This window comes from Oncorhynchus gorbuscha, unplaced genomic scaffold, assembly GCF_021184085.1.
Source record: "Oncorhynchus gorbuscha isolate QuinsamMale2020 ecotype Even-year unplaced genomic scaffold, OgorEven_v1.0 Un_scaffold_2377, whole genome shotgun sequence".
Classification (NCBI taxonomy): domain Eukaryota; kingdom Metazoa; phylum Chordata; class Actinopteri; order Salmoniformes; family Salmonidae; genus Oncorhynchus; species Oncorhynchus gorbuscha.
In genome coordinates this window covers 1-26,870 of record NW_025746907.1, presented here as the reverse complement: position 1 = coordinate 26,870, position 26,870 = coordinate 1, and the positions used below count along the sequence as shown (strand labels likewise).

The 26,870-nt window shown below is 47.3% G+C and overlaps 1 protein-coding gene across 1 annotated transcript; it reads right to left on the bottom strand.

The window, feature by feature from the left end:
- Window positions 1-11,978: 11,978 nt before the first annotated feature.
- LOC124025714 (DNA-directed RNA polymerases I and III subunit RPAC2-like) lies at window positions 11,979-26,086 on the bottom strand (the record flags this gene model as incomplete). Its single annotated transcript, XM_046339054.1, has 4 exons — window positions 11,979-12,224; window positions 21,467-21,549; window positions 24,874-24,950; window positions 25,968-26,086. Coding segments are annotated over 4 exons (327 nt in total), but the record flags the coding sequence as incomplete, so codon positions are not given.
- Between the last annotated feature and the right edge of the window lie 784 nt (window positions 26,087-26,870).

Here is a 26,870-nt window from a genome sequence, read left to right as displayed (position 1 = left end):
TTGTTTAGCTTGGGTCAAACGTTTCGGGTAGCCTTCTACAAGCTTCCCACAATAATTTGGGTGAATTTTGGCCCATTCCTCCTGACAGAGCTGGTGTAACTGAGTCAGGTTTGTAGGCCTCTTTGCTCACACACGCTTTGTCAGTTCTGCTCACAAATGTTCTATAGGATTGAGATCAGGGCTTTGTAATGGGCACTCCAATACCTTGACTTTGTTGTCCTTAAGCCATTTTGCCACAACTTTGGAAGTATGCTTGGGGTCATTGTCCATTTGGAAGACCCATTTGCAACCAAGCTTTAACTTCCTGACTGATGTCTTGAGATGTTGCTTCAATAAATCCACATAATTTTTTTCATCCCTCATGATGCCATCTATTTTGTGAAGTGCACCAGTCCCTCCTGCAGCAAAGCCCCCCACAACATGATGCTGACACCCCTGTGCTTCACAGTTGGGATGGTGTTCTTCAGCTTGCAAGCCTCCCCTTTTTTTCCTCCAAACACAGTTATGGCCAAACAGTTCTATTTTTGTTTCATCAGACCAGAGGACATTTCTCCAAAAAGAACTATCTTTGTCCCCATGTGCAGTTGCAAACCGTAGTCTGGCTTTTTTATGGTGGTTTTGGAGCTTTGGCTTCAACCTTGCTGAGAGGCCTTTCAGGTTATGTCGACATAGGACTCGTTTTACTGTGGATATAGATACTTTTGTACCTGTTTTCTCCAGCATCTTCACAAGGTCCTTTGCTGTTGTTCTGGGATTGATTTGCACTTTTTGCGCCAAAGTACGTTAATCTCTAGGAGACAGAACATGTCTCCTTCCTGAGTGGTATGACGGCTGCGTGATCCCATGGTGTTTATACTTGCGTACTATTGTTTGTACAGATGAACGTGGTACCTTCAGGTGTTTGGGAATTGCTCCCAAGGATGAATTTCTTATGGAGAAATTTGTGGAGTGGTTGAAAAATGAGTTTTAATCACTCCAACCTAAGTGTATGTAAACTTCCGACTTCAACTTTATATACTCTATTATAGTCTTTTCAACAGTTTTGCAGGAGTTCCCACATATGCTGAGCACTTGTTGGCTGCTTTTCCTTCACTCTGTTGTCCCAATCATCCCAAACCATCTCAATTGGGTTGAGGTCGGGTGATTGTGGATGCCAGGTCATCTGATGCAGCACTCCATCACTCTCCTTCTTGGTCAAATAACCCTTACACAGTCTGGAGGTGTATTGGATCATTGTCCTGTTGAAAAACAAATGATAGTCCCACTAAGCGCGAACCAGATGGGATGGCGTATCACTGCAGAATTATGTTGTAGCCGTGCGGCTTATCTATGCCCATTGAATTCTAAATAGATCACCGACAGTGTCACCAGCAAAGCACCATCACACCTCCTCCATGCTTCACGGTGGGAACCACACATGCAGAGATCATCCATTCTCCTACTCTGCGTCTCACAAAGACACGGCAGTTGGAACCAAACATCTTAAAATTTGGACTCATCAGACCAAAGGACAGATTTGCACCAGTCTAATGTATATTCCTTGTGTTTCTTGGTCCAAGCAAGTCTCAAAATCATATCAAATTGAATTTGTCACATGCGCCGAATACAACAGGTCGAATACAACAGACCTTACAATGAAATACTTACTTACAAGCCCTGAACCAACAATGAATTAATGAAAAATTTGTGTTAGGAAAGGATTTACTAAAATAAACTTGAGTAAAAAATAATGAAAGAAAAAAGAAAAAGAACAATTAATTAAAGATCAACAAAAAAATAATAGTAACAAGGCTATATACAAGGAGTACTGGTACAGAGTCAATGTGCAGGGGCACAGGCTCGTCAAGGTAGTTCAGGTAATATAATATGTACATGTAGATAGAGTTAAAGTAACTTCTTATTGGTGTCCTTTAGTAGTGGTTTCTTTGCAGCAATTAAAATCAAAATAAATTGTATTGATCACATGCACCGAATACAACAGGTGTTGTAAGTAGAGTTATTAAACTGACTATGCATAGATAACAACAGGTGTTGTAAGTAGAGTTATTAAACGGTCTATGCATAGATAAAAACAGGTGTTGTAAGTAGAGTTATTAAACTGACTATGCATAGATAACAACAGGTGTTGTATTCTTACAGGGAAATGCTGAATACAACAGGTGTTGTAAGTAGAGTTATTAAACTGACTATGCATAGATAACAACAGGTGTTGTATTCTTACAGGGAAATGCTGAATACAACAGGTGTTGTAGGTAGAGTTATTAAACTGACTATGCATAGATAACAACAGGTGTTGTATTCTTACAGGGAAATGCTGAATACAACAGGTGTTGTATTCTTACAGGGAAATGCTGAGTACAACAGGTGTTGTATTCTTACAGGGAAATGCTTACTTACATGTAAGTAGAGTTATTAAACTGACTATGCATAGATAATAACAGGTGTTGTATTCTTACAGGGAAATGCTTACTTACATGTAAGTAGAGTTATTAAACTGACTATGCATAGATAACAACAGGTGTTGTATTCTTACAGGGAAATGCTTACTTACATGTAAGTAGAGTTATTAAACTGACTATGCATAGATAATAACAGAGTAGCAGCAGTGTAAAAGAGGGCGGTAGTCTGGGTAGCCATTTGACTAGATGTTGAGGTGTCTTATGGCTTGAGGGTAGAAGCTGTTTAGAAGCCTTTTGGACCTAGACTTGTTGCTCCGGTACCACTGCCGTGCGGTAGCAGGGGAAAAGTCTATGACAGTCTAGTCAGTCTTGTCTCCTCTGAACAGTTGATGTTGAGATGTGTCTGTTACTTGAACTCTGTGAAGCATTTATTTGGGCTGCAATTTCTGAGGCTAGTAACTCTAATGAACTTATCCTATGCAGCAGAGGTAACTCTGAGTCTTCCTTTCCTGTGCCGGCCCTCATGAGAGCCAGTTTCATCATAGCGCTTGATGGTTTTTGCGACCTCACTTGAAGAAACTTTCAAAGTTCTTGAAATTTTCTGGATTGAAGAAGAAAATACTTGCTTGGGTCAAGAAACACGAGCAATGGACATTAGACCGGTGGAAATCTGTCCTTTGGTCCGATGAGTCCAAATTTGAGTGTTTGGTTCCAACCGCTGTGTCTTTGTGAGACACAGAGTAGGAACGGTTCCCACCATGAAGCATGGATGAGGAGGTGTGATGGTGTGGGGGCGCTTTGCATGGATGAGGAGGTGTGGTGGTGTGGGGGCGCTTTGCATGGATGAGGAGGTGTGGTGGTGTGGGGATGTGGTGGTGTGGGGGCGCTTTGCATGGATGAGGAGGTGTGGTGGTGTGGGGGCGCTTTGCATGGATGAGGAGGTGTGGTGGTGTGTGGGCGCTTTGCATGGATGAGGAGGTGTGGTGGTGTGGGGGCGCTTTGCATGGGTGAGGAGGTGTGGTGGTGTGGGGGCGCTTTGCATGGATGAGGAGGTGTGGTGGTGTGGGGGCGCTTAGCATGGGTGAGGAGGTGTGGTGGTGTGGGGGCGCTTTGCATGGATGAGGAGGTGTGGTGGTGTGGGGGCGCTTTGCATGGATGAGGAGGTGTGGTGGTGTGGGGTGCTTTGCTGATGACATTGTCTGTGATTTATTTAGAATTCAAGGCACTCTTAACCAGCATGACTCCCACAGCATTCTGCAGCAATACACTATCCCATCTGGTTTGTGTTTAGTGGGAAATTCATTTGTTATTTGACTATAATTCTCTGCGTTGCATCGTGTTTAAGAACAGCCATTAGCCGTGGTATATTGACCATATGCCACACCCCTATCGGACTTATTGCTTAATTATACAATGGGTGGATCTAGTCTTGAATGCTGATTGGTTAAAACTTCATTCCAGCCGGCGTCTATTCCAAAAGTTACCACCGGCTAAATCTATGACGTTAAAATGCTTATTTACTCTGTTCCATGTGACTGCACCCACTGTCTCATCAGCCCAGCCAGGTAATTTATAAACTTGATCTCCACTATAAAAAGCATCTAGACATTCTTATTTCTTTTAGACTAACATTTAGTTTTCAACAGCAGATATTTGTATAAACCTGCTGTCTGTCTCTCCGACATTTGCAACATTGTTTCAATATTCAAATCCAACCTCCATCTGTCCCATAGTAATGAACGTGTCGGGAGTCGGGATGGGATCTCCATCTGTCCCATAGTAATGAACGTGTCAGGATGGGATCTCCATCTGTCCCATAGTAATGAATGTGTCGGGATGGGATCTCCATCTGTCCCATAGTAATGAATGTGTCGGGATGGGATCTCCATCTGTCCCATAGTAATGAACGTGTCAGGATGGGATCTCCATCTGTCCCATAGTAATGAACGTGTCGGGATGGGATCTCCATCTGTCCCATAGTAATGAACGTGTCGGGAGTCGGGATGGGATCTCCATCTGTCCCATAGTAATGAACGTGTCGGGAGTCGGGATGGGATCTCCATCTGTCCCATAGTAATGAACGTGTCAGGATGGGATCTCCATCTGTCCCATAGTAATGAACGTGTCGGGATGGGATCTCCATCTGTCCCATAGTAATGAACGTGTCGGGATGGGATCTCCATCTGTCCCATAGTAATGAACGTGTCGGGAGTCGGGATGGGATCTCCATCTGTCCCATAGTAATGAACGTGTCAGGATGGGATCTTCATCTGTCCCATAGTAATGAACGTGTCGGGAGTCGGGATGGGATCTCCATCTGTCCCATAGTAATGAACGTGTCGGGATGGGATCTCCATCTGTCCCATAGTAATGAACGTGTCGGGAGTCGGGATGGGATCTCCATCTGTCCCATAGTAATGAACGTGTCAGGATGGGATCTCCATCTGTCCCATAGTAATGAACGTGTCGGGAGTCGGGATGAGACAGACAGACAGGCAGGCAGACAGACAGACAGGCAGCGTTTCTCAGCCAGTTGAAATCATGAATTACCTGGCGTCATTATGGATATATACGAAGAAATGTGGTAACATGAAACGAAGTGCAGCTAGTTTTCAGTCTTTCCAGCTTCAGTTTGAAGTGATTGTGTTAGCTGTGTTGTTGACTAGCTCCTCTGAACAACAGTGTCCTGACGAGAGAACACATTTTCTACGCCAGGTGAAATCACACGTCATTAGCTCATTGTTATGGATCTGTCCAAATAAATGGCACTAGAAAACAGGTTAAACAAACGCAAACACTTTGCTGTTATTCTGGCTGCACTGCTTGACGTAGGGTTGGGCGATATGACTCAAATATCAAATCATGGTATTTTTCTCATTTTTGACGGTACTGTAACGACCCTGCATTTATAAGCGCGGAAATCGACTCTGCCGCACGAGCTGTTACGGCCCAGTCGATAGTGTGCTGGACTTGGGGCTAGGTCGAGGGTCCGAGACTTGCTCCCTGCTTGTTTCAATACCCTATTTTATGTTTTTGATTTCTAAATGTGCTTTATGAGTAGTGAGTGACCCTAGGATGGCCTTCTCCATTCTGATTGGTTTATACTGTTCATTTCAACTTCAACCTAAAATCATTTCCTGCATTTCCATCCATTTCTGTATTTCCTGCACTCATTTGATGTCATTTCCACACTGCCACGATACAGGCTAAAATACCAGGCCTTATTTTAAACCCAATGTTGCAATTGTGATTTAGAGCATAACACTTGGGTGAACTTTTGGAATCATGGAAATATGTTTATTGTAATTCTATATAAATAAGAGTGGGTACTTTGAATAGTGTTGTTTCACATGACAACGAATGAAAATGCCATGGAGGAATTATTTTGACCGGGTAGGAACCAAAGGGATGTTCAGTGTTTCCTAGGGGACCCTGTAATCTTGGGCTACATTCAATCTTTATTCATGTAGCCAACATGTTCATGCTTCGCCTATCCCTCTGATTTAGAAGATACCGTTGCACAAGCAACATGCTGATTTAAGCCTCTACCAGTACTGGTGTCAGGCTGTATGACTCAGTGCTTTTATTAGCGATTAGCGGCTAACACGATTTAGCTTAACTTGCTAAGAAAATACATACTATCTGTTTGCAGATGTAAGAAACACAAACTAATATTGTAATTATTAGTTTGTGGATTTATATTAAGGTCCAAGTGGAAACAACATCGTTGTGTGTGATGAATTGACCGTGCAGACTGAACCCAAGTGTCTTGTGGTCAAACAAATGCACTGTTTGAGTGACGGGGACCAGGTCTGTGGAAAGCGGCATGGAGAGAGGAGGATGACTCTAGTAGCGGGGTAACCTAATGGCTAACCGAAGGGAGGGGCTGCCTTGATTGGGTAACTGATTCAAAAGTGATAAAAAAATAAAAATAAAACTGCATTCATAAATGTGACTGGTGTACTCGTGTCATTCATAAATGTGACTGGTGTACTCGTATCATTGATAAATGTGACTGGCGTACTCGTATCATTCATAAATGTGACTGGTGTACTCGTATCATTGATAAATGTGACTGGCGTACTCGTATCATTCATAATCCAATCAGAAATATGGTACATGACCGTGAACCTAGAGTAAAGAGGTAACTACATGTAACTAGATAACCTATGGCATATGACATGAACCGAGAGTAAAGAGGTAACTACATGTAACTAGATAACCTATGGCATATGACATGAACCGAGAGTAAAGAGGTAACTACATGTAACTAGATAACCTATGGCATATGACATGAACCGAGAGTAAAGAGGTAACTACATGTAACTAGATAACCTATGGCATATGACATGAACCGAGAGTAAAGAGGTAACTACATGTAACTAGATAACCTATGGCATATGACATGAACCGAGAGTAAAGAGGTAACTACATGTAACTAGATAACCTATGGCATATGACATGAACCGAGAGTAAAGAGGTAACTACATGTAACTAGATAACCTATGGCATATGACATGAACCGAGAGTAAAGAGGTAACTACATGTAACTAGATAACCTATGGCATATGACATGAACCGAGAGTAAAGAGGTAACTACATGTAACTAGATAACCTATGGCATATGACATGAACCGAGAGTAAAGAGGTAACTACATGTAACTAGATAACCTATGGCATATGACATGAACCGAGAGTAAAGAGGTAACTACATGTAACTAGATAACCTATGGCATATGACATGAACCGAGAGTAAAGAGGTAACTACATGTAACTAGATAACCTATGGCATATGACATGAACCGAGAGTAAAGAGGTAACTACATGTAACTAGATAACCTATGGCATATGACATGAACCGAGAGTAAAGAGGTAACTACATGTAACTAGATAACCTATGGCATATGACATGAACCGAGAGTAAAGAGGTAACTACATGTAACTAGATAACCTATGGCATATGACATGAACCGAGAGTAAAGAGGTAACTACATGTAACTAGATAACCTATGGCATATGACATGAACCGAGAGTAAAGAGGTAACTACATGTAACTAGATAACCTATGGCATATGACATGAACCTAGAGTAAAGAGGTAATGTAAATCTTGCTAGCTCACCTGCCTACTGAAAAAAGTGAAAATGGCTTGTGTGGCCCAGAAAAGAAAACTACAAAATGTAAAACAACAGCAGGAGCAAGAAATGATATGAAAAATACCCAAGCTGACTAGTTATTTCTGCCCAACGACAACCAATCAGGGACCAGCGGATTGTCATCGAGTCAGGGACGATGCGGATGAGTCATCAGAGACAGAGCCTGTGGTTTGTCAGAATCAACTGTTATTCCTCACATGCTTGGTAAACAACAGGTGGACTAACAGTGACATGCTTCTTAACCTCCTATCTGAACAATGCCGGGAATATAGTAATAATACTAAAGTAAAACACATAATAATAGGAGCTAACATGGCTATATACAGGAAGTACCAGGTAATAACATGGCTATATACAGGAAGTACCAGGTAATAACATGGCTATATACAGGAAGTACCAGGTAATAACATGGCTATATACAGGAAGTACCAGGTAATAACATGGCTATATACAGGGAGTACCAGGTAATAACATGGCTATATACAGGAAGTACCAGGTAATAACATGGTTATATACAGGAAGTACCAGGTAATAACATGGCTATATACAGGAAGTACCAGGTAATAACATGGCTATATACAGGGAGTACCAGGTAATAACATGGCTATATACAGGAAGTACCAGGTAATAACATGGTTATATACAGGAAGTACCAGGTAATAACATGGCTATATACAGGAAGTACCAGGTAATAACATGGCTATATACAGGGAGTACCAGGTAATAACATGGCTATATACAGGAAGTACCAGGTAATAACATGGTTATATACAGGAAGTACCAGGTAATAACATGGCTATATACAGGAAGTACCAGGTAATAACATGGCTATATACAGGAAGTACCAGGTAATAACATGGCTATATACAGGAAGTACCAGGTAATAACATGGCTATATACAGGAAGTACCAGGTAATAACATGGCTATATACAGGAAGTACCAGGTAATAACATGGCTATATACAGGGAGTACCAGGTAATAACATGGCTATATACAGGAAGTACCAGGTAATAACATGGCTATATACAGGAAGTACCAGGTAATAACATGGTTATATACAGGGAGTACCAGGTAATAACATGGTTATATACAGGGAGTACCAGGTAATAACATGGCTATATACAGGAAGTACCAGGTAATAACATGGCTATATACAGGGAGTACCAGGTAATAACATGGCTATATACAGGAAGTACCAGGTAATAACATGGCTATATACAGGAAGTACCAGGTAATAACATGGCTATATACAGGAAGTACCAGGTAATAACATGGCTATATACAGGGAGTACCAGGTAATAACATGGCTATATACAGGAAGTACCAGGTAATAACATGGCTATATACAGGAAGTACCAGGTAATAACATGGCTATATACAGGAAGTACCAGGTAATAACATGGCTAATAACATGGCTATATACAGGAAGTACCAGGTAATAACATGGCTATATACAGGAAGTACCAGGTAATAACATGGCTATATACAGGAAGTACCAGGTAATAACATGGCTATATACAGGAAGTACCAGGTAATAACATGGCTATATACAGGAAGTACCAGGTAATAACATGGCTATATACAGGAAGTACCAGGTAATAACATGGCTATATACAGGGAGTACCAGGTAATAACATGGCTATATACAGGAAGTACCAGGTAATAACATGGCTATATACAGGAAGTACCAGGTAATAACATGGCTATATACAGGAAGTACCAGGTAATAACATGGCTATATACAGGAAGTACCAGGTAATAACATGGTTATATACAGGAAGAACCAGGTAATAACATGGTTATATATAGGAAGTACCAGGTAATAACATGGCTATATACCGGAAGTATCAGGTAATAACATGGCTATATACAGGAAGTACCAGGTAATAACATGGCTATATACAGGAAGTACCAGGTAATAACATGGCTATATACAGGAAGTACCAGGTAATGGCATGGCTATATACAGGAAGTACCAGGTAATAACATGGCTATATACAGGAAGTACCAGGTAATAACATGGCTATATACAGGAAGTACCAGGTAATAACATGGCTATATACAGGGAGTACCAGGTAATAACATGGCTATATACAGGAGTACCAGGTAATAACATGGCTATATACCGGAAGTACCAGGTAATAACATGGCTATATACAGGAAGTACCAGGTAATAACATGGCTATATACAGGAGTACCAGGTAATAACATGGCTATATACAGGAGTACCAGGTAATAACATGGCTATATACAGGGAGTACCAGGTAATAACATGGCTATATACAGGGAGTACCAGGTAATAACATGGTTATATACAGGGAGTACCAGGTAATAACATGGCTATATACAGGAAGTACCAGGTAATAACATGGCTATATACCGGAAGTACCAGGTAATAACATGGCTATATACAGGAAGTACCAGGTAATAACATGGCTATATACAGGAAGTACCAGGTAATAACATGGTTATATACTGGGAGTACCAGGTAATAACATGGCTATATACAGGAAGTACCAGGTAATAACATGGCTATATACAGGAAGTACCAGGTAATAACATGGCTATATACAGGAAGTACCAGGTAATAACATGGCTATATACAGGAAGTACCAGGGAGTACCAGGTAATAACATGGCTATATACAGGAAGTGCCAGGTAATAACATGGCTATATACAGGAAGTACCAGGTAATAACAAGGCTATATACAGGGAGTACCAGGTAATAACATGGATATATACAGGAAGTACCAGGTAATAACATGGCTATATACAGGAAGTACCAGGTAATAACATGGCTATATACCAGAAGTACCAGGTAATAACATGGCTATATACCAGAAGTACCAGGTAATAACATGGCTATATACAGGAAGTACCAGGTAATAACATAACATGGCTATATACAGGAAGTACCAGGTAATAACATAACATGGCTATATACAGGGAGTACCAGGTAATTACATGGCTATATACAGGGAGTACCAGGTAATAACATGACTATATACAGGAAGTACCAGGTAATAACATGGCTACAGGTGGACACCAATCTCACCCCACCCCCCCTAAGTTTTAGATGCACTATTGTAAGTGACTGTCCCACTGGATGTCATAAGGTGATTGCACCAATTTGTAAGTCGCTCTGGATAAGAGCGTCTGCTAAATGACTTAAATGTAAATGTAAATGTAAGTTGCAGAAACATCAAGGACGATCAATGGAAACAGGAGGCACCGGAGTTCAATTTTGAGTCGCATAGCAAATAGTCTGAATACTCACGTATAGAAGGTATCTGTTTATTTTTGACACAGTTGCAAAACTTAAAAAAACAAAACATTTCTTTGTCATCATGGGGTATTGTGACGTCATCATGGGGTATTGTGACGTCATCATGGGGTATTGTGACGTCATCATGGGGTATTGTGATGTCATCATGGGGTATTGTGATGTCATAATGGGGTATTGTGATGTCATCATGGGGTATTGTGATGTCATCATGGGGTATTGTGATGTCATCATGGGGTATTGTGATGTCATCACGGGGTATTGTGATGTCATCATGGGGTATTGTGTTGTCATCATGGGGTATTGTGTTGTCATCATGGGGTATTGTGATGTCATCATGGGGTATTGTGATGTCATCATGGGGTATTGTGAGTAGATTGCTGAGGATTTTTATTTATCTACACATTTAAGAACAAGGCTGTAACGTAACAAAATGTGGAAAAGGGGAAGGGGTCTGAATACTTTCTGAATGCACTGACTGACTTAGCTCCTGATATTTCTTAATTCCTTTAATTATGAGGATATGTGTGTATTTTTCTGTATTGTTAGGTATACTGCACTGTTTGAGCTAGAAACAGTAGCATTTTGCTACACCTGCGATAACATCTGCAAAATGTGTACACAACCAATAAACTTTTGATATCAGTTAAGAGTCTGGAAAACATTCAACAGAACAACGTTCCGTGAGTTTAACTACACCAACAAACTCCAGGTGAACTGAGCCCAGGACAGATCCTACAGAATGGCTTCAGGAAGTGGTGTTGATGTCTGTTCCTCTGTAGGGAGACAGCTCTCCACATGGAACCCTCTGGACCCTGATCAAAAGTAGTGCACTACATAGGGAATAGGGTGCTCTGGTCAAAACTAGTGCACTATATAGGGAATATGGTGCTCTGGTCAAAACTAGTGCACTATATAGGGAATAGGGTGCTCTGGTTAAAACTAGTGCACTATATAGGGAATAGGGTGCTCTGGTCAAAACTAGTGCACTATATAGGGAATAGGGTGCTCTGGTCAAAACTAGTGCACTATATAGGGAATAGGGTGCTCTGGTCAAAACTAGTGCACTATATAGGGAATAGGGTGGCATTTGCGACACTCCCATGTGATTAATGGAATTATAAATCACACCAGTCAACTCTCTGATGAAACACTTTACTAAAGGTTAGACAAACAGACTGTCATGCCGACAGGATACTCCTCCAATATTAATACAACATATTGGTTCATTGGGAAAATAAATCATTTATCTATCAACAATGTACAGCATTAGGATAGAAATACAGAGTTGTATGGTTCATATGCTGTCAACGCCCCCGCTGGGTCAGCAGTGGGCTCCTCAATCCATGACGTCCTCCTGCTGAGACCTGAACTCACTCACACTCCTCTACAACACACACACACACACACACACACACACACACACACACACACACACACACACACACACACACACACACACACACACACACACACACACACACACACACACACACGTTAACCCAATAACACAGCAGATGCTAAGGTACATCTATCAGTTCAACCGCAGAGATCTAATCGTAGATAACATCTAACAGTCCTCACCAACCTACTGACCCTGTCCCACTACTGTTATAACTGACCCTGTCCCCACTACTGTTATAACTGACCCTGTCCTCACTGCTGTTATAACTGACCCTGTCCCCCCTACTGTTATAACTGACCCTGTCCCCACTACTGTTATAACTGACCCTGTCCCCACTACTGTTATAACTGACCCTGTCCCCACTACTGTTATAACTGACCCTGTCCCCACTACTGTTATAACTGACCCTGTCCCCACTACTGTTATAACTGACCCTGTCCCCACTACTGCTATAACTGACCCTGTCCCCACTACTGTTATAACTGACCCTGTCCTACTACTGCTATAACTGACCCTGTCCCCACTACTGTTGTTATAACTGACCCTGTCCCCACTACTGTTATAACTGACCCTGTCCCCACTACTGCTATAACTGACCCTGTCCCCACTACTGTTATAACTGACCCTGTCCCCACTACTGTTATAACTGACCCTGTCCCCACTACTGTTATAACTGACCCTGTCCCCACTACTGTTATAACTGACCCTGTCCCCACTACTGTTATAACTGACCCTGTCCCCACTACTGTTATAACTGACCCTGTCCCCACTACTGTTATAACTGACCCTGTCCCCACTACTGTTATAACTGACCCTGTCCCCACTGACCCTGTCCCCACTACTGTTATAACTGACCCTGTCCCACTACTGTTATAACTGACCCTGTCCCCACTACTGTTATAACTGACCCTGTCCCACTACTGTTATAACTGACCCTGTCCCCACTGACCCTGTCCCCACTACTGTTATAACTGACCCTGTCCCCACTGACCCTGTCCCCACTACTGTTATAACTGACCCTGTCCCCACTACTGTTATAACTGACCCTGTCCCACTACTGTTATAACTGACCCTGTCCCCACTACTGTTATAACTGACCCTGTCCCCACTGACCCTGTCCCCACTACTGTTATAACTGACCCTGTCCCCACTACTATTATAACTGACCCTGTCCCCACTACTGTTATAACTGACCCTGTCCCCACTACTGTTATAACTGACCCTGTCCCCACTGACCCTGTCCCCACTGACCCTGTCCCCACTGACCCTGTCCCCACTACTGTTATAACTGACCCTGTCCCCACTACTGCTATAACTGACCCTGTCCCCACTACTGCTATAACTGACCCTGTCCCCACTACTGTTATAACTGACCCTGTCCCACTACTGCTATAACTGACCCTGTCCCCACTACTGTTATAACTGACCCTGTCCCACTACTGCTATAACTGACCCTGTCCCCACTACTGTTATAACTGACCCTGTCCCCACTGACCCTGTCCCCACTACTGTTATAACTGACCCTGTCCCCACTACTGTTATAACTGACCCTGTCCCCACTGACCCTGTCCACACTACTGCTATAACTGACCCTGTCCCCACTACTGTTATAACTGACCCTGTCCCCACTGACCCTGTCCCCACTACTGTTATAACTGACCCTGTCCCCACTACTGTTATAACTGACCCTGTCCCCACTACTGTTATAACTGACCCTGTCCCCACTACTGTTATAACTGACCCTGTCCCCACTACTGTTATAACGGACCCTGTCCCCACTACTGTTATAACTGACCCTGTCCCCACTGACCCTGTCCCCACTACTGTTATAACTGACCCTGTCCCACTACTGTTATAACTGACCCTGTCCCCACTACTGTTATAACTGACCCTGTCCCACTACTGTTATAACTGACCCTGTCCCCACTGACCCTGTCCCCACTACTGTTATAACTGACCCTGTCCCCACTGACCCTGTCCCCACTACTGTTATAACTGACCCTGTCCCACTACTGTTATAACTGACCCTGTCCCCACTACTGTTATAACTGACTCTGTCCCCACTGACCCTGTCCCCACTGACCCTGTCCCCACTACTGTTATAACTGACCCTGTCCCCACTACTATTATAACTGACCCTGTCCCCACTACTGTTATAACTGACCCTGTCCCCACTACTGTTATAACTGACCCTGTCCCCACTGACCCTGTCCCCATTGACCCTGTCCCCACTGACCCTGTCCCCACTACTGTTATAACTGACCCTGTCCCCACTACTATTATAACTGACCCTGTCCCCACTACTGTTATAACTGACCCTGTCCCCACTACTGCTATAACTGACCCTGTCCCACTACTGCTATAACTGACCCTGTCCCCACTACTGTTATAACTGACCCTGTCCCCACTACTGCTATAACTGACCCTGTCCCCACTACTGTTATAACTGACCCTGTCCCACTACTGCTATAACTGACCCTGTCCCCACTACTGTTATAACTGACCCTGTCCCCACTACTGCTATAACTGACCCTGTCCCCACTACTGTTATAACTGACCCTGTCCCACTACTGCTATAACTGACCCTGTCCCCACTACTGTTATAACTGACCCTGTCCCACTACTGCTATAACTGACCCTGTCCCCACTACTGTTATAACTGACCCTGTCCCCACTGACCCTGTCCCCACTACTGTTATAACTGACCCTGTCCCCACTACTGTTATAACTGACCCTGTCCCCACTGACCCTGTCCCCACTACTGTTATAACTGACCCTGTCCCCACTGACCCTGTCCACACTACTGCTATAACTGACCCTGTCCCCACTACTGTTATAACTGACCCTGTCCCCACTACTGTTATAACTGACCCTGTCCCCACTGACCCTGTCCCCACTACTGTTATAACTGACCCTGTCCCCACTACTGTTATAACTGACCCTGTCCCCACTGACCCTGTCCCCACTACTGTTATAACTGACCCTGTCCCCACTACTGTTACAACTGACCCTGTCCCCACTACTGCTATAACTGACCCTGTCCCCACTACTGCTATAACTGACCCTGTCCCCACTACTGTTATAACTGACCCTGTCCCACTACTGCTATAACTGACCCTGTCCCCACTACTGTTATAACTGACCCTGTCCCCACTACTGTTATAACTGACCCTGTCCCCACTACTGTTATAACTGACCCTGTCCCCACTACTGTTATAACTGACCCTGTCCCCACTGACCCTGTCCCCACTACTGTTATAACTGACCCTGTCCCCACTACTGCTATAACTGACCCTGTCCCCACTACTGTTATAACTGACCCTGTCCCCACTGACCCTGTCCCCACTGACCCTGTCCCCACTACTGTTATAACTGACCCTGTCCCCACTACTGTTATAACTGACCCTGTCCCCACTACTGTTATAACTGACCCTGTCCCCACTACTGTTATAACTGACCCTGTCCCCACTGACCCTGTCCCCACTACTGTTATAACTGACCCTGTCCCCCCTACTGTTATAACTGACCCTGTCCCCACTACTGTTATAACTGACCCTGTCCCCACTACTGCTATAACTGACCCTGTCCTCACTACTGCTATAACTGACCCTGTCCCACTACTGCTATAACTGACCCTGTCCCCACTACTGTTATAACTGACCCTGTCCCCACTACTGCTATAACTGACCCTGTCCCCACTACTGTTATAACTGACCCTGTCCCCACTACTGTTATAACTGACCCTGTCCCCACTACTGTTATAACTGACCCTGTCCCCACTACTGTTATAACTGACCCTGTCCCACTACTGTTATAACTGACCCTGTCCCCACTACTGTTATAACTGACCCTGTCCCCACTACTGTTATAACTGACCCTGTCCTCACTACTGCTATAACTGACCCTGTCCCACTACTGCTATAACTGACCCTGTCCCCACTACTGCTATAACTGACCCTGTCCCCACTACTGTTATAACTGACCCTGTCCCCACTGACCCTGTCCCCACTACTGCTATAACTGACCCTGTCCCCACTGACCCTGTCCCCACTACTGTTATAACTGACCCTGTCCCCACTACTGTTATAACTGACCCTGTCCCCACTACTGTTATAACTGACCCTGTCCCCACTACTATTATAACTGACCCTGTCCCCACTACTGTTATAACTGACCCTGTCCCCACTACTGTTATAACTGACCCTGTCCCCACTGACCCTGTCCCCACTGACCCTGTCCCCACTGACCCTGTCCCCACTACTGTTATAACTGACCCTGTCCCCACTACTATTATAACTGACCCTGTCCCCACTACTGTTATAACTGACCCTGTCCCCACTACTGCTATAACTGACCCTGTCCCACTACTGCTATAACTGAACCTGTCCCCACTACTGTTATAACTGACCCTGTCCCCACTACTGCTATAACTGACCCTGTCCCCACTACTGCTATAACTGACCCTGTCCCCACTACTGTTATAACTGACCCTGTCCCACTACTGCTATAACTGACCCTGTCCCCACTACTGTTATAACTGACCCTGTCCCACTACTGCTATAACTGACCCTGTCCCCACTACTGTTATAACTGACCCTGTCCCCACTGACCCTGTCCCCACTACTGTTATAACTGACCCTGTCCCCACTACTGTTATAACTGACCCTGTCCCCACTGACCCTGTCCACACTACTGCTATAACTGACCCTGTCCCCACTACTGTTATAACTGACCCTGTCCCCACTGACCCTGTCCCCACTACTGTTATAACTGACCCTGTCCCCACTACTGTTATAACTGACCCTGTCCCCACTACTGTTATAACTGACCCTGTCCCCACTACTGTTATAACTGATCCTGTCCCACTACTGTTATAACTGACCCTGTCCCCACTACTGTTATAACTGACCCTGTCCCCACTGACCCTGTCCCCACTACTGTTATAACTGACCCTGTCCCACTACTGTTATAACTGACCCTGTCCCCACTACTGTTATAACTGACCCTGTCCCACTACTGTTATAACTGACCCTGTCCCCACTGACCCTGTCCCCACTACTGTTATAACTGACCCTGTCCCCACTGACCCTGTCCCCACTACTGTTATAACTGACCCTGTCCCACTACTGTTATAACTGACCCTGTCCCCACTACTGTTATAATAATAATATATGCCATTTAGCAGACGCTTTTATCCAAAGCGACTTACAGTCATGTGTGCATACATTCTACGTATGGGTTATTATTATTATTATTATATATTATTACTGTTATAACTGACCCTGTCCCCACTGACCCTGTCCCCACTGACCCTGTCCCCACTACTGTTATAACTGACCCTGTCCCCACTACTATTATAACTGACCCTGTCCCCACTACTGTTATAACTGACCCTGTCCCCACTACTGTTATAACTGACCCTGTCCCCACTGACCCTGTCCCCACTGACCCTGTCCCCACTGACCCTGTCCCCACTACTGTTATAACTGACCCTGTCCCCACTACTATTATAACTGACCCTGTCCCCACTACTGTTATAACTGACCCTGTCCCCACTACTGCTATAACTGACCCTGTCCCACTACTGCTATAACTGACCCTGTCCCCACTACTGTTATAACTGACCCTGTCCCCACTACTGCTATAACTGACCCTGTCCCCACTACTGTTATAACTGACCCTGTCCCACTACTGCTATAACTGACCCTGTCCCCACTACTGTTATAACTGACCCTGTCCCACTACTGCTATAACTGACCCTGTCCCCACTACTGTTATAACTGACCCTGTCCCCACTGACCCTGTCCCCACTACTGTTATAACTGACCCTGTCCCCACTACTGTTATAACTGACCCTGTCCCCACTGACCCTGTCCCCACTACTGTTATAACTGACCCTGTCCCCACTGACCCTGTCCACACTACTGCTATAACTGACCCTGTCCCCACTACTGTTATAACTGACCCTGTCCCCACTACTGTTATAACTGACCCTGTCCCCACTGACCCTGTCCCCACTACTGTTATAACTGACCCTGTCCCCACTACTGTTATAACTGACCCTGTCCCCACTGACCCTGTCCCCACTACTGTTATAACTGACCCTGTCCCCACTACTGTTACAACTGACCCTGTCCCCACTACTGCTATAACTGACCCTGTCCCCACTACTGCTATAACTGACCCTGTCCCCACTACTGTTATAACTGACCCTGTCCCACTACTGCTATAACTGACCCTGTCCCCACTACTGTTATAACTGACCCTGTCCCCACTACTGTTATAACTGACCCTGTCCCCACTACTGTTATAACTGACCCTGTCCCCACTACTGTTATAACTGACCCTGTCCCCACTGACCCTGTCCCCACTACTGTTATAACTGACCCTGTCCCCACTACTGCTATAACTGACCCTGTCCCCACTACTGTTATAACTGACCCTGTCCCCACTGACCCTGTCCCCACTGACCCTGTCCCCACTACTGTTATAACTGACCCTGTCCCCACTACTGTTATAACTGACCCTGTCCCCACTACTGTTATAACTGACCCTGTCCCCACTACTGTTATAACTGACCCTGTCCCCACTGACCCTGTCCCCACTACTGTTATAACTGACCCTGTCCCCCTACTGTTATAACTGACCCTGTCCCCACTACTGTTATAACTGACCCTGTCCCCACTACTGCTATAACTGACCCTGTCCTCACTACTGCTATAACTGACCCTGTCCCACTACTGCTATAACTGACCCTGTCCCCACTACTGTTATAACTGACCCTGTCCCCACTACTGCTATAACTGACCCTGTCCCCACTACTGTTATAACTGACCCTGTCCCCACTACTGTTATAACTGACCCTGTCCCCACTACTGTTATAACTGACCCTGTCCCCACTACTGTTATAACTGACCCTGTCCCACTACTGTTATAACTGACCCTGTCCCCACTACTGTTATAACTGACCCTGTCCCCACTACTGTTATAACTGACCCTGTCCTCACTACTGCTATAACTGACCCTGTCCCACTACTGCTATAACTGACCCTGTCCCCACTACTGCTATAACTGACCCTGTCCCCACTACTGTTATAACTGACCCTGTCCCCACTGACCCTGTCCCCACTACTGCTATAACTGACCCTGTCCCCACTGACCCTGTCCCCACTACTGTTATAACTGACCCTGTCCCCACTACTGTTATAACTGACCCTGTCCCCACTACTGTTATAACTGACCCTGTCCCCACTACTGTTATAACTGACCCTGTCCCCACTGACCCTGTCCCCACTACTGTTATAACTGACCCTGTCCCACTACTGTTATAACTGACCCTGTCCCCACTACTGTTATAACTGACCCTGTCCCCACTACTGTTATAACTGACCCTGTCCCCACTGACCCTGTCCCCACTACTGCTATAACTGACCCTGTCCCCACTACTGCTATAACTGACCCTGTCCCCACTACTGTTATAACTGACCCTGTCCCCACTACTGCTATAACTGACCCTGTCCCCACTACTGCTATAACTGACCCTGTCCCCACTACTGTTATAACTGACCCTGTCCCACTACTGCTATAACTGACCCTGTCCCCACTACTGCTATAACTGACCCTGTCCCCACTGACCCTGTCCCCACTACTGTTATAACTGACCCTGTCCCCACTACTGCTATAACTGACCCTGTCCCACTACTGCTATAACTGACCCTGTCCCCACTACTGCTATAACTGACCCTGTCCCCACTGACCCTGTCCCCACTACTGTTATAACTGACCCTGTCCCACTACTGCTATAACTGACCCTGTCCCACTACTGTTATAACTGACCCTGTCCCACTACTGCTATAACTGACCCTGTCCCACTACTGCTATAACTGACCCTGTCCCACTACTGCTATAACTGACCCTGTCCCCACTACTGCTATAACTGACCCTGTCCCCACTACTGTTATAACTGACCCTGTCCCACTACTGCTATAACTGACCCTGTCCCCACTACTGCTATAACTGACCCTGTCCCCACTGACCCTGTCCCCACTACTGTTATAACTGACCCTGTCCCCACTACTGCTATAACTGACCCTGTCCCACTACTGCTATAACTGACCCTGTCCCACTACTGCTATAACTGACCCTGTCCCCACTACTGCTATAACTGACCCTGTCCCCACTGACCCTGTCCCCACTACTGTTATAACTGACCCTGTCCCCACTACTGCTATAACTGACCCTGTCCCCACTGACCCTGTCCCCACTACTGCTATAACTGACCCTGTCCCCACTGACCCTGTCCCCACTACTGTTATAACTGACCCTGTCCCCACTACTGTTATAACTGACCCTGTCCCACTACTGCTATAACTGACCCTGTCCCACTACTGCTATAACTGACCCTGTCCCCACTACTGTTATAACTGACCCTGTCCCACTACTGCTATAACTGACCCTGTCCCCACTACTGCTATAACTGACCCTGTCCCCACTGACCCTGTCCCCACTACTGTTATAACTGACCCTGTCCCCACTACTGCTATAACTGACCCTGTCCCACTACTGCTATAACTGACCCTGTCCCCACTACTGCTATAACTGACCCTGTCCCCACTGACCCTGTCCCCACTACTGTTATAACTGACCCTGTCCCCACTACTGCTATAACTGACCCTGTCCCCACTGACCCTGTCCCCACTACTGCTATAACTGACCCTGTCCCCACTACTGCTATAACTGACCCTGTCCCCACTGACCCTGTCCCCACTACTGTTATAACTGACCCTGTCCCCACTACTGCTATAACTGACCCTGTCCCCACTGACCCTGTCCCCACTACTGCTATAACTGACCCTGTCCCACTACTGCTTATAACTGACCCTGTCCCCACTGACCCTGTCCCCACTACTGCTATAACTGACCCTGTCCCCACTGACCCCGTCCCCACTACTGCTATAACTGACCCTGTCCCCACTGACCCTGTCCCCACTACTGCTATAACTGACCCTGTCCCCACTGACCCTGTCCCCACTACTGCTATAACTGACCCTGTCCCCACTGACCCTGTCCCCACTACTGTTATAACTGACCCTGTCCCCACTACTGTTATAACTGACCCTGTCCCCACTACTGTTATAACTGACCCTGTCCCCACTACTGTTATAACTGACCCTGTCCCCACAGACCCTGTCCCCACAGACCCTGGGTTGGAAGGATGGTGGTACCTGGAAGGTGTTGAGGACGTGTTGACAGACATCACTGAGGTCATTCAGTCCTCTTCTCAAAGGTTCCACAGCTGGAATCCCACCTGGAACACACAGAGACAGACACAGACACAGACACAGAGACAGACACAGAGACAGACACAGAGACAGAGACAGAGACAGAGACAGAGACAGACACAGAGACAGAGACAGACACAGAAACAGAGACAGACACAGAGACAGACACAGAGACAGACACAGAGACAGACACAGAGACAGACACAGACACAGAGACAGACACAGAGACAGACACAGAGACAGACACAGAGACAGACACAGAGACACACACAGAGACACACACAGAGACACACACAGAGACACACACAGAGACACACACAAGAATAACATCCGAGGCTCGTCAGCCGACCCATACAGGTAATAGTTTGTAAAAGCTGTGGAGGCTAGTGGCTACAGGACATCCCACCAATAGAATGACATGCTGTCTTTACTGCAGTATGTAGACCGACAGGAAACATGCTGACTGGGGATTTCTATTAGGCAGCAAGTAGCTGTGTTACACACAGGGCAGAGTGGGTGGAGGAGAGAAGAACAGAGGGCAGAGTGGGTGGAGGAGATAAGAACAGAGGGCAGAGTGGGTGGAGGAGAGAAGAACAGAGGGCAGAGTGGGTGGAGGAGATAAGAACAGAGGGCAGAGTGGGTGGAGGAGAGAAGAACAGAGGGCAGAGTGGGTGGAGGAGAGAAGAACACAGGGCAGAGTGGGTGGAGGAGAGAAGAACACAGGGCAGAGTGGGTGGAGGAGAGAAGAACACAGGGCAGAGTGGGTGGAGGAGAGAAGAACACAGGGCAGAGTGGGTGGAGGAGAGAAGAACACAGGGCAGAGTGGGTGGAGGAGAGAAGAACACAGGGCAGAGTGGGTGGAGGAGAGAAGAACAGAGGGCAGAGTGGGTGGAGGAGAGAAGAACAGAGGGCAGAGTGGGTGGAGGAGAGAAGAACAGAGGGCAGAGTGGGTGGAGGAGAGAAGAACACAGGGCAGAGTGGGTGGAGGAGAGAAGAACACAGGGCAGAGTGGGTGGAGGAGAGAAGAACACAGGGCAGAGTGGGTGGAGGAGAGAAGAACACAGGGCAGAGTGGGTGGAGGAGAGAAGAACACAGGGCAGAGTGGGTGGAGGAGAGAAGAACACAGGGCAGAGTGGGTGGAGGAGAGAAGAACAGAGGGCAGAGTGGGTGGAGGAGAGAAGAACAGAGGGCAGAGTGGGTGGAGGAGAGAAGAACAGAGGGCAGAGTGGGTGGAGGAGAGAAGAACACAGGGCAGAGTGGGTGGAGGAGAGAAGAACACAGGGCAGAGTGGGTGGAGGAGATAAGAACAGAGGGCAGAGTGGGTGGAGGAGAGAAGAACAGAGGGCAGAGTGGGTGGAGGAGAAGAACACAGGGCAGAGTGGGTGGAGGAGAGAAGAACACAGGGCAGAGTGGGTGGAGGAGAGAAGAACACAGGGCAGAGTGGGTGGAGGAGAGAAGAACACAGGGCAGAGTGGGTGGAGGAGAGAAGAACACAGGGCAGAGTGGGTGGAGGAGAGAAGAACAGAGGGCAGAGTGGGTGGAGGAGAGAAGAACAGAGGGCAGAGTGGGTGGAGGAGAGAAGAACAGAGGGCAGAGTGGGTGGAGGAGAGAAGAACACAGGGGAGAGTGGGTGGAGGAGAGAAGAACACAGGGCAGAGTGGGTGGAGGAGAGAAGAACACAGGGCAGAGTGGGTGGAGGAGAGAAGAACACAGGGCAGAGTGGGTGGAGGAGAGAAGAACACAGGGCAGAGTGGGTGGAGGAGAGAAGAACACAGGGCAGAGTGGGTGGAGGAGAGAAGAACACAGGGCAGAGTGGGTGGAGGAGAGAAGAACACAGGGCAGAGTGGGTGGAGGAGAGAAGAACACAGGAGAGAAGGACAGAGGGTGGGGGAGAGAAGGACAGAGGGTGGGGGAGAGAAGGACAGAGGGTGGAGGAGAGAAGGACAGAGGGTGGAGGAGAGAAGGACAGAGGGTGGACGAGAGAAAGACAGAGGGTGGGGGAGAGAAGGACAGAGGGTGGAGGAGAGAAGGACAGAGGGTGGGGGAGAGAAGAACACAGGAGAGAAGGACAGAGGGTGGGGGAGAGAAGGACAGAGGGTGGAGAAGAGAAGGACAGAGGGTGGAGGAGAGAAGGACAGAGGGTGGGGGAGAGAAGGACAGAGGGTGGGGGAGAGAAGGACAGAGGGTGGAGGAGAGAAGGACAGAGGGTGGAGGAGAGAAGGACAGAGGGTGGAGGAGAGAAGGACAGAGGGTGGAGGAGAGAAGGACAGAGGGTGGAGGAGAGAAAGACAGAGGGTGGGGGAGAGAAGGACAGAGGGTGGAGGAGAGAAGGACAGAGGGTGGAGGAGAGAAGGACAGAGGGTGGGGGAGAGAAGGACAGAGGGTGGGGGAGAGGGACAGAGGGTGGGGGAGAGAAGGACAGAGGGTGGGGGAGAGAAGGACAGAGGGTGGGGGAGAGAAGGACAGAGGGTGGGGGAGAGAAGGACAGAGGGTGGGGGAGAGAAGGACAGAGGGTGGGGGAGAGAAGGACAGAGGGTGGGGGAGAGAAGGACAGAGGGTGGGGAGAGAAGGACAGAGGGTGGAGGAGAGAAGGACAGAGGGTGGAGGAGAGAAGGACAGAGGGTGGAGGAGAGAAAGACAGAGGGTGGACGAGAGAAGGACAGAGGGTGGAGGAGAGAAGGACAGAGGGTGGAGGAGAGAAGGACAGAGGGTGGGGGAGAGAAGGACAGAGGGTGGGGAGAGAAGGACAGAGGGTGGGGGAGAGAAGGACAGAGGGTGGGGGAGAGAAGGACAGAGGGTGGGGGAGAGAAGGACAGAGGGTGGGGGAGAGAAGGACAGAGGGTGGGGGAGATAAGGACAGAGGGTGGGGGAGAGAAGGACAGAGGGTGGGGGAGAGAAGGACAGAGGGTGGGGGAGAGAAGGACAGAGGGTGGAGGAGAGAAGGACAGAGGGTGGAGGAGAGAAGGACAGAGGGTGGGGGAGAGAAGGACAGAGGGTGGGGAGAGAAGGACAGAGGGTGGGGGAGAGAAGGACAGAGGGTGGGGGAGAGAAGGACAGAGGGTGGGGGAGAGAAGGACAGAGGGTGGGGGAGAGAAGGACAGAGGTTGGGGGAGAGAAGGACAGAGGGTGGGGGAGAGAAGGACAGAGGGTGGAGGAGAGAAGGACAGAGGGTGGAGGAGAGAAGGACAGAGGGTGGAGGAGAGAAGGACAGAGGGTGGACGAGAGAAGGACAGAGGGTGGAGGAGAGAAGGACAGAGGGTGGACGAGAGAAGGACAGAGGGTGGAGGAGAGAAGGACAGAGGGTGGAGGAGAGAAGGACAGAGGGTGGAGGAGAGTTGTCTCCTACGTACCTCGGGTCTGGATGCGGAAGTTGATTTTGCTCTCAGAGGGGTGAGTGATGCTGTAACCACAGAAGTCTACATCCAGGCTAAACACACAGCAGAAACAGACCATTACACACAGTAAGACCCATCACTATGGCGAGGCATTACATAGGAGGGAGCAATATAACCAAGGATAAACCAAGCCCACCTAATGGCAAGGTGGACACCTACTGACAACACATCTCAGTGGTGGCTGGTGGCTGTGGAGCGGGGGCTAGGGGCAAGGCCTGGATTATGGCTCTGTATCAGAGGAGCTTGGTTGCCCAGGGTTAAGGGTCAGAGGTTAGGGTGTCAAGGACTAACCTGATCATGAAGCGGAGGAAGTTAGTGTTAGAGGTCAGGGTTAAGTTAGGGTTAAGGGCCAGGTAATAACCTCTCCATGACGTTGTAGCAGAGGGAGTTAGGGTTAGAGGTTAGGGGTCAGGTAATAATCTCTCCATGACGTTGTAACAGAGGGAGTTAGGGTTAGGGGTTAGAGGTCAGGTAATAACCTCTCCATGATGTTATAGCAGGGGGAGTTGGGGTTAGGGGTTAGGGGTTAGAGGTCAGGTAATAACCTCTCCATGACGTTGTAGCAGAGGGGTTAGGGGTTAGGGGTCAGGTAATAACCTCTCCATGACGTTGTAGCAGAGGGGTTAGGGGTTAGGGGTTAGGTAATAACCTCTCCATGATGTTGTAACAGAGGGAGTTAGGGTTAGGGGTTAGAGGTCAGGTAATAACCTCTCCATGATGTTATAGCAGGGGGAGTTGGGGTTAGGGGTTAGGGGTTAGAGGTCAGGTAATAACCTCTCCATGACGTTGTAACAGAGGGAGTTAGGGTTAGGGGTTAGAGGTCAGGTAATAACCTCTCCATGATGTTATAGCAGGGGGAGTTGGGGTTAGGGGTTAGGGGTTAGAGGTCAGGTAATAACCTCTCCATGACGTTGTAGCAGAGGGGTTAGGGGTTAGGGGTCAGGTAATAACCTCTCCATGACGTTGTAGCAGAGGGAGTTAGGGTTAGGTAATAACCTCTCCATGACGTTGTAGCAGAGGGAGTTAGAGTGTAAGGGTCAGGGACTAACCTCTTCATAACCATGTAACGTAGAGAGTTCCCCAGAGTGTGATCCTCCTCATGAAGAACAAACGTCACACAGCCTTCGTCTGTTCCATCAGCCTGCACCTGGGGACACAGATACAACAATCAGACCCTTAAACAGCCACCTCCCGGTACTCTACCCTGATCCTTAGTCACTAGCAGGCTAACTCCCGGTACTCTACCCTGAACCTTAGTCACTAGCAGGCTAACACCCGGTACTCTACCCTGCACCTTAGTCACTAGCAGGCTAACACCCGGTACTCTACCCTGAACCTTAGTCACTAGCAGGCTAACACCCGGTACTCTACCCTGCACCTTAGTCACTAGCAGGCTAACACCCGGTACTCTACCCTGAACCTTAGTCACTAGCAGGCTAACACCGGTACTCTACCCTGAACCTTAGTCACTAGCAGGCTAACACCCGGTACCCTCTACCCTGAACCCTTTAGTCCCTAGCAGGCTAACTCCCTCCCGGTACTCTACCCTGCACCTTAGTCACTAGCAGGCTAACCTTACCCGGCTAACACCCGGTACTCTACCCTGAACCTTAGTCACTAGCCGGCTAACTCCCGGTACTCTACCCTGAACCTTAGTCACTAGCCGGCTAACTCCCGGTACTCTACCCTGAACCTTAGTCACTAGCAGGCTAACACCCGGTACTCTACCCTGATCCTTAGTCACTAGCCGGCTAACTCCCGGTACTCTACCCTGAACCTTAGTCACTAGCAGGCTAACACCCGGTACTCTACCCTGATCCTTAGTCACTAGCCGGCTAACTCCCGGTACTCTACCCTGATCCTTAGTCACTAGCAGGCTAACACCCGGTACTCTACCCTGATCCTTAGTCACTAGCCGGCTAACTCCCCGGTACTCTACCCTGATCCTTAGT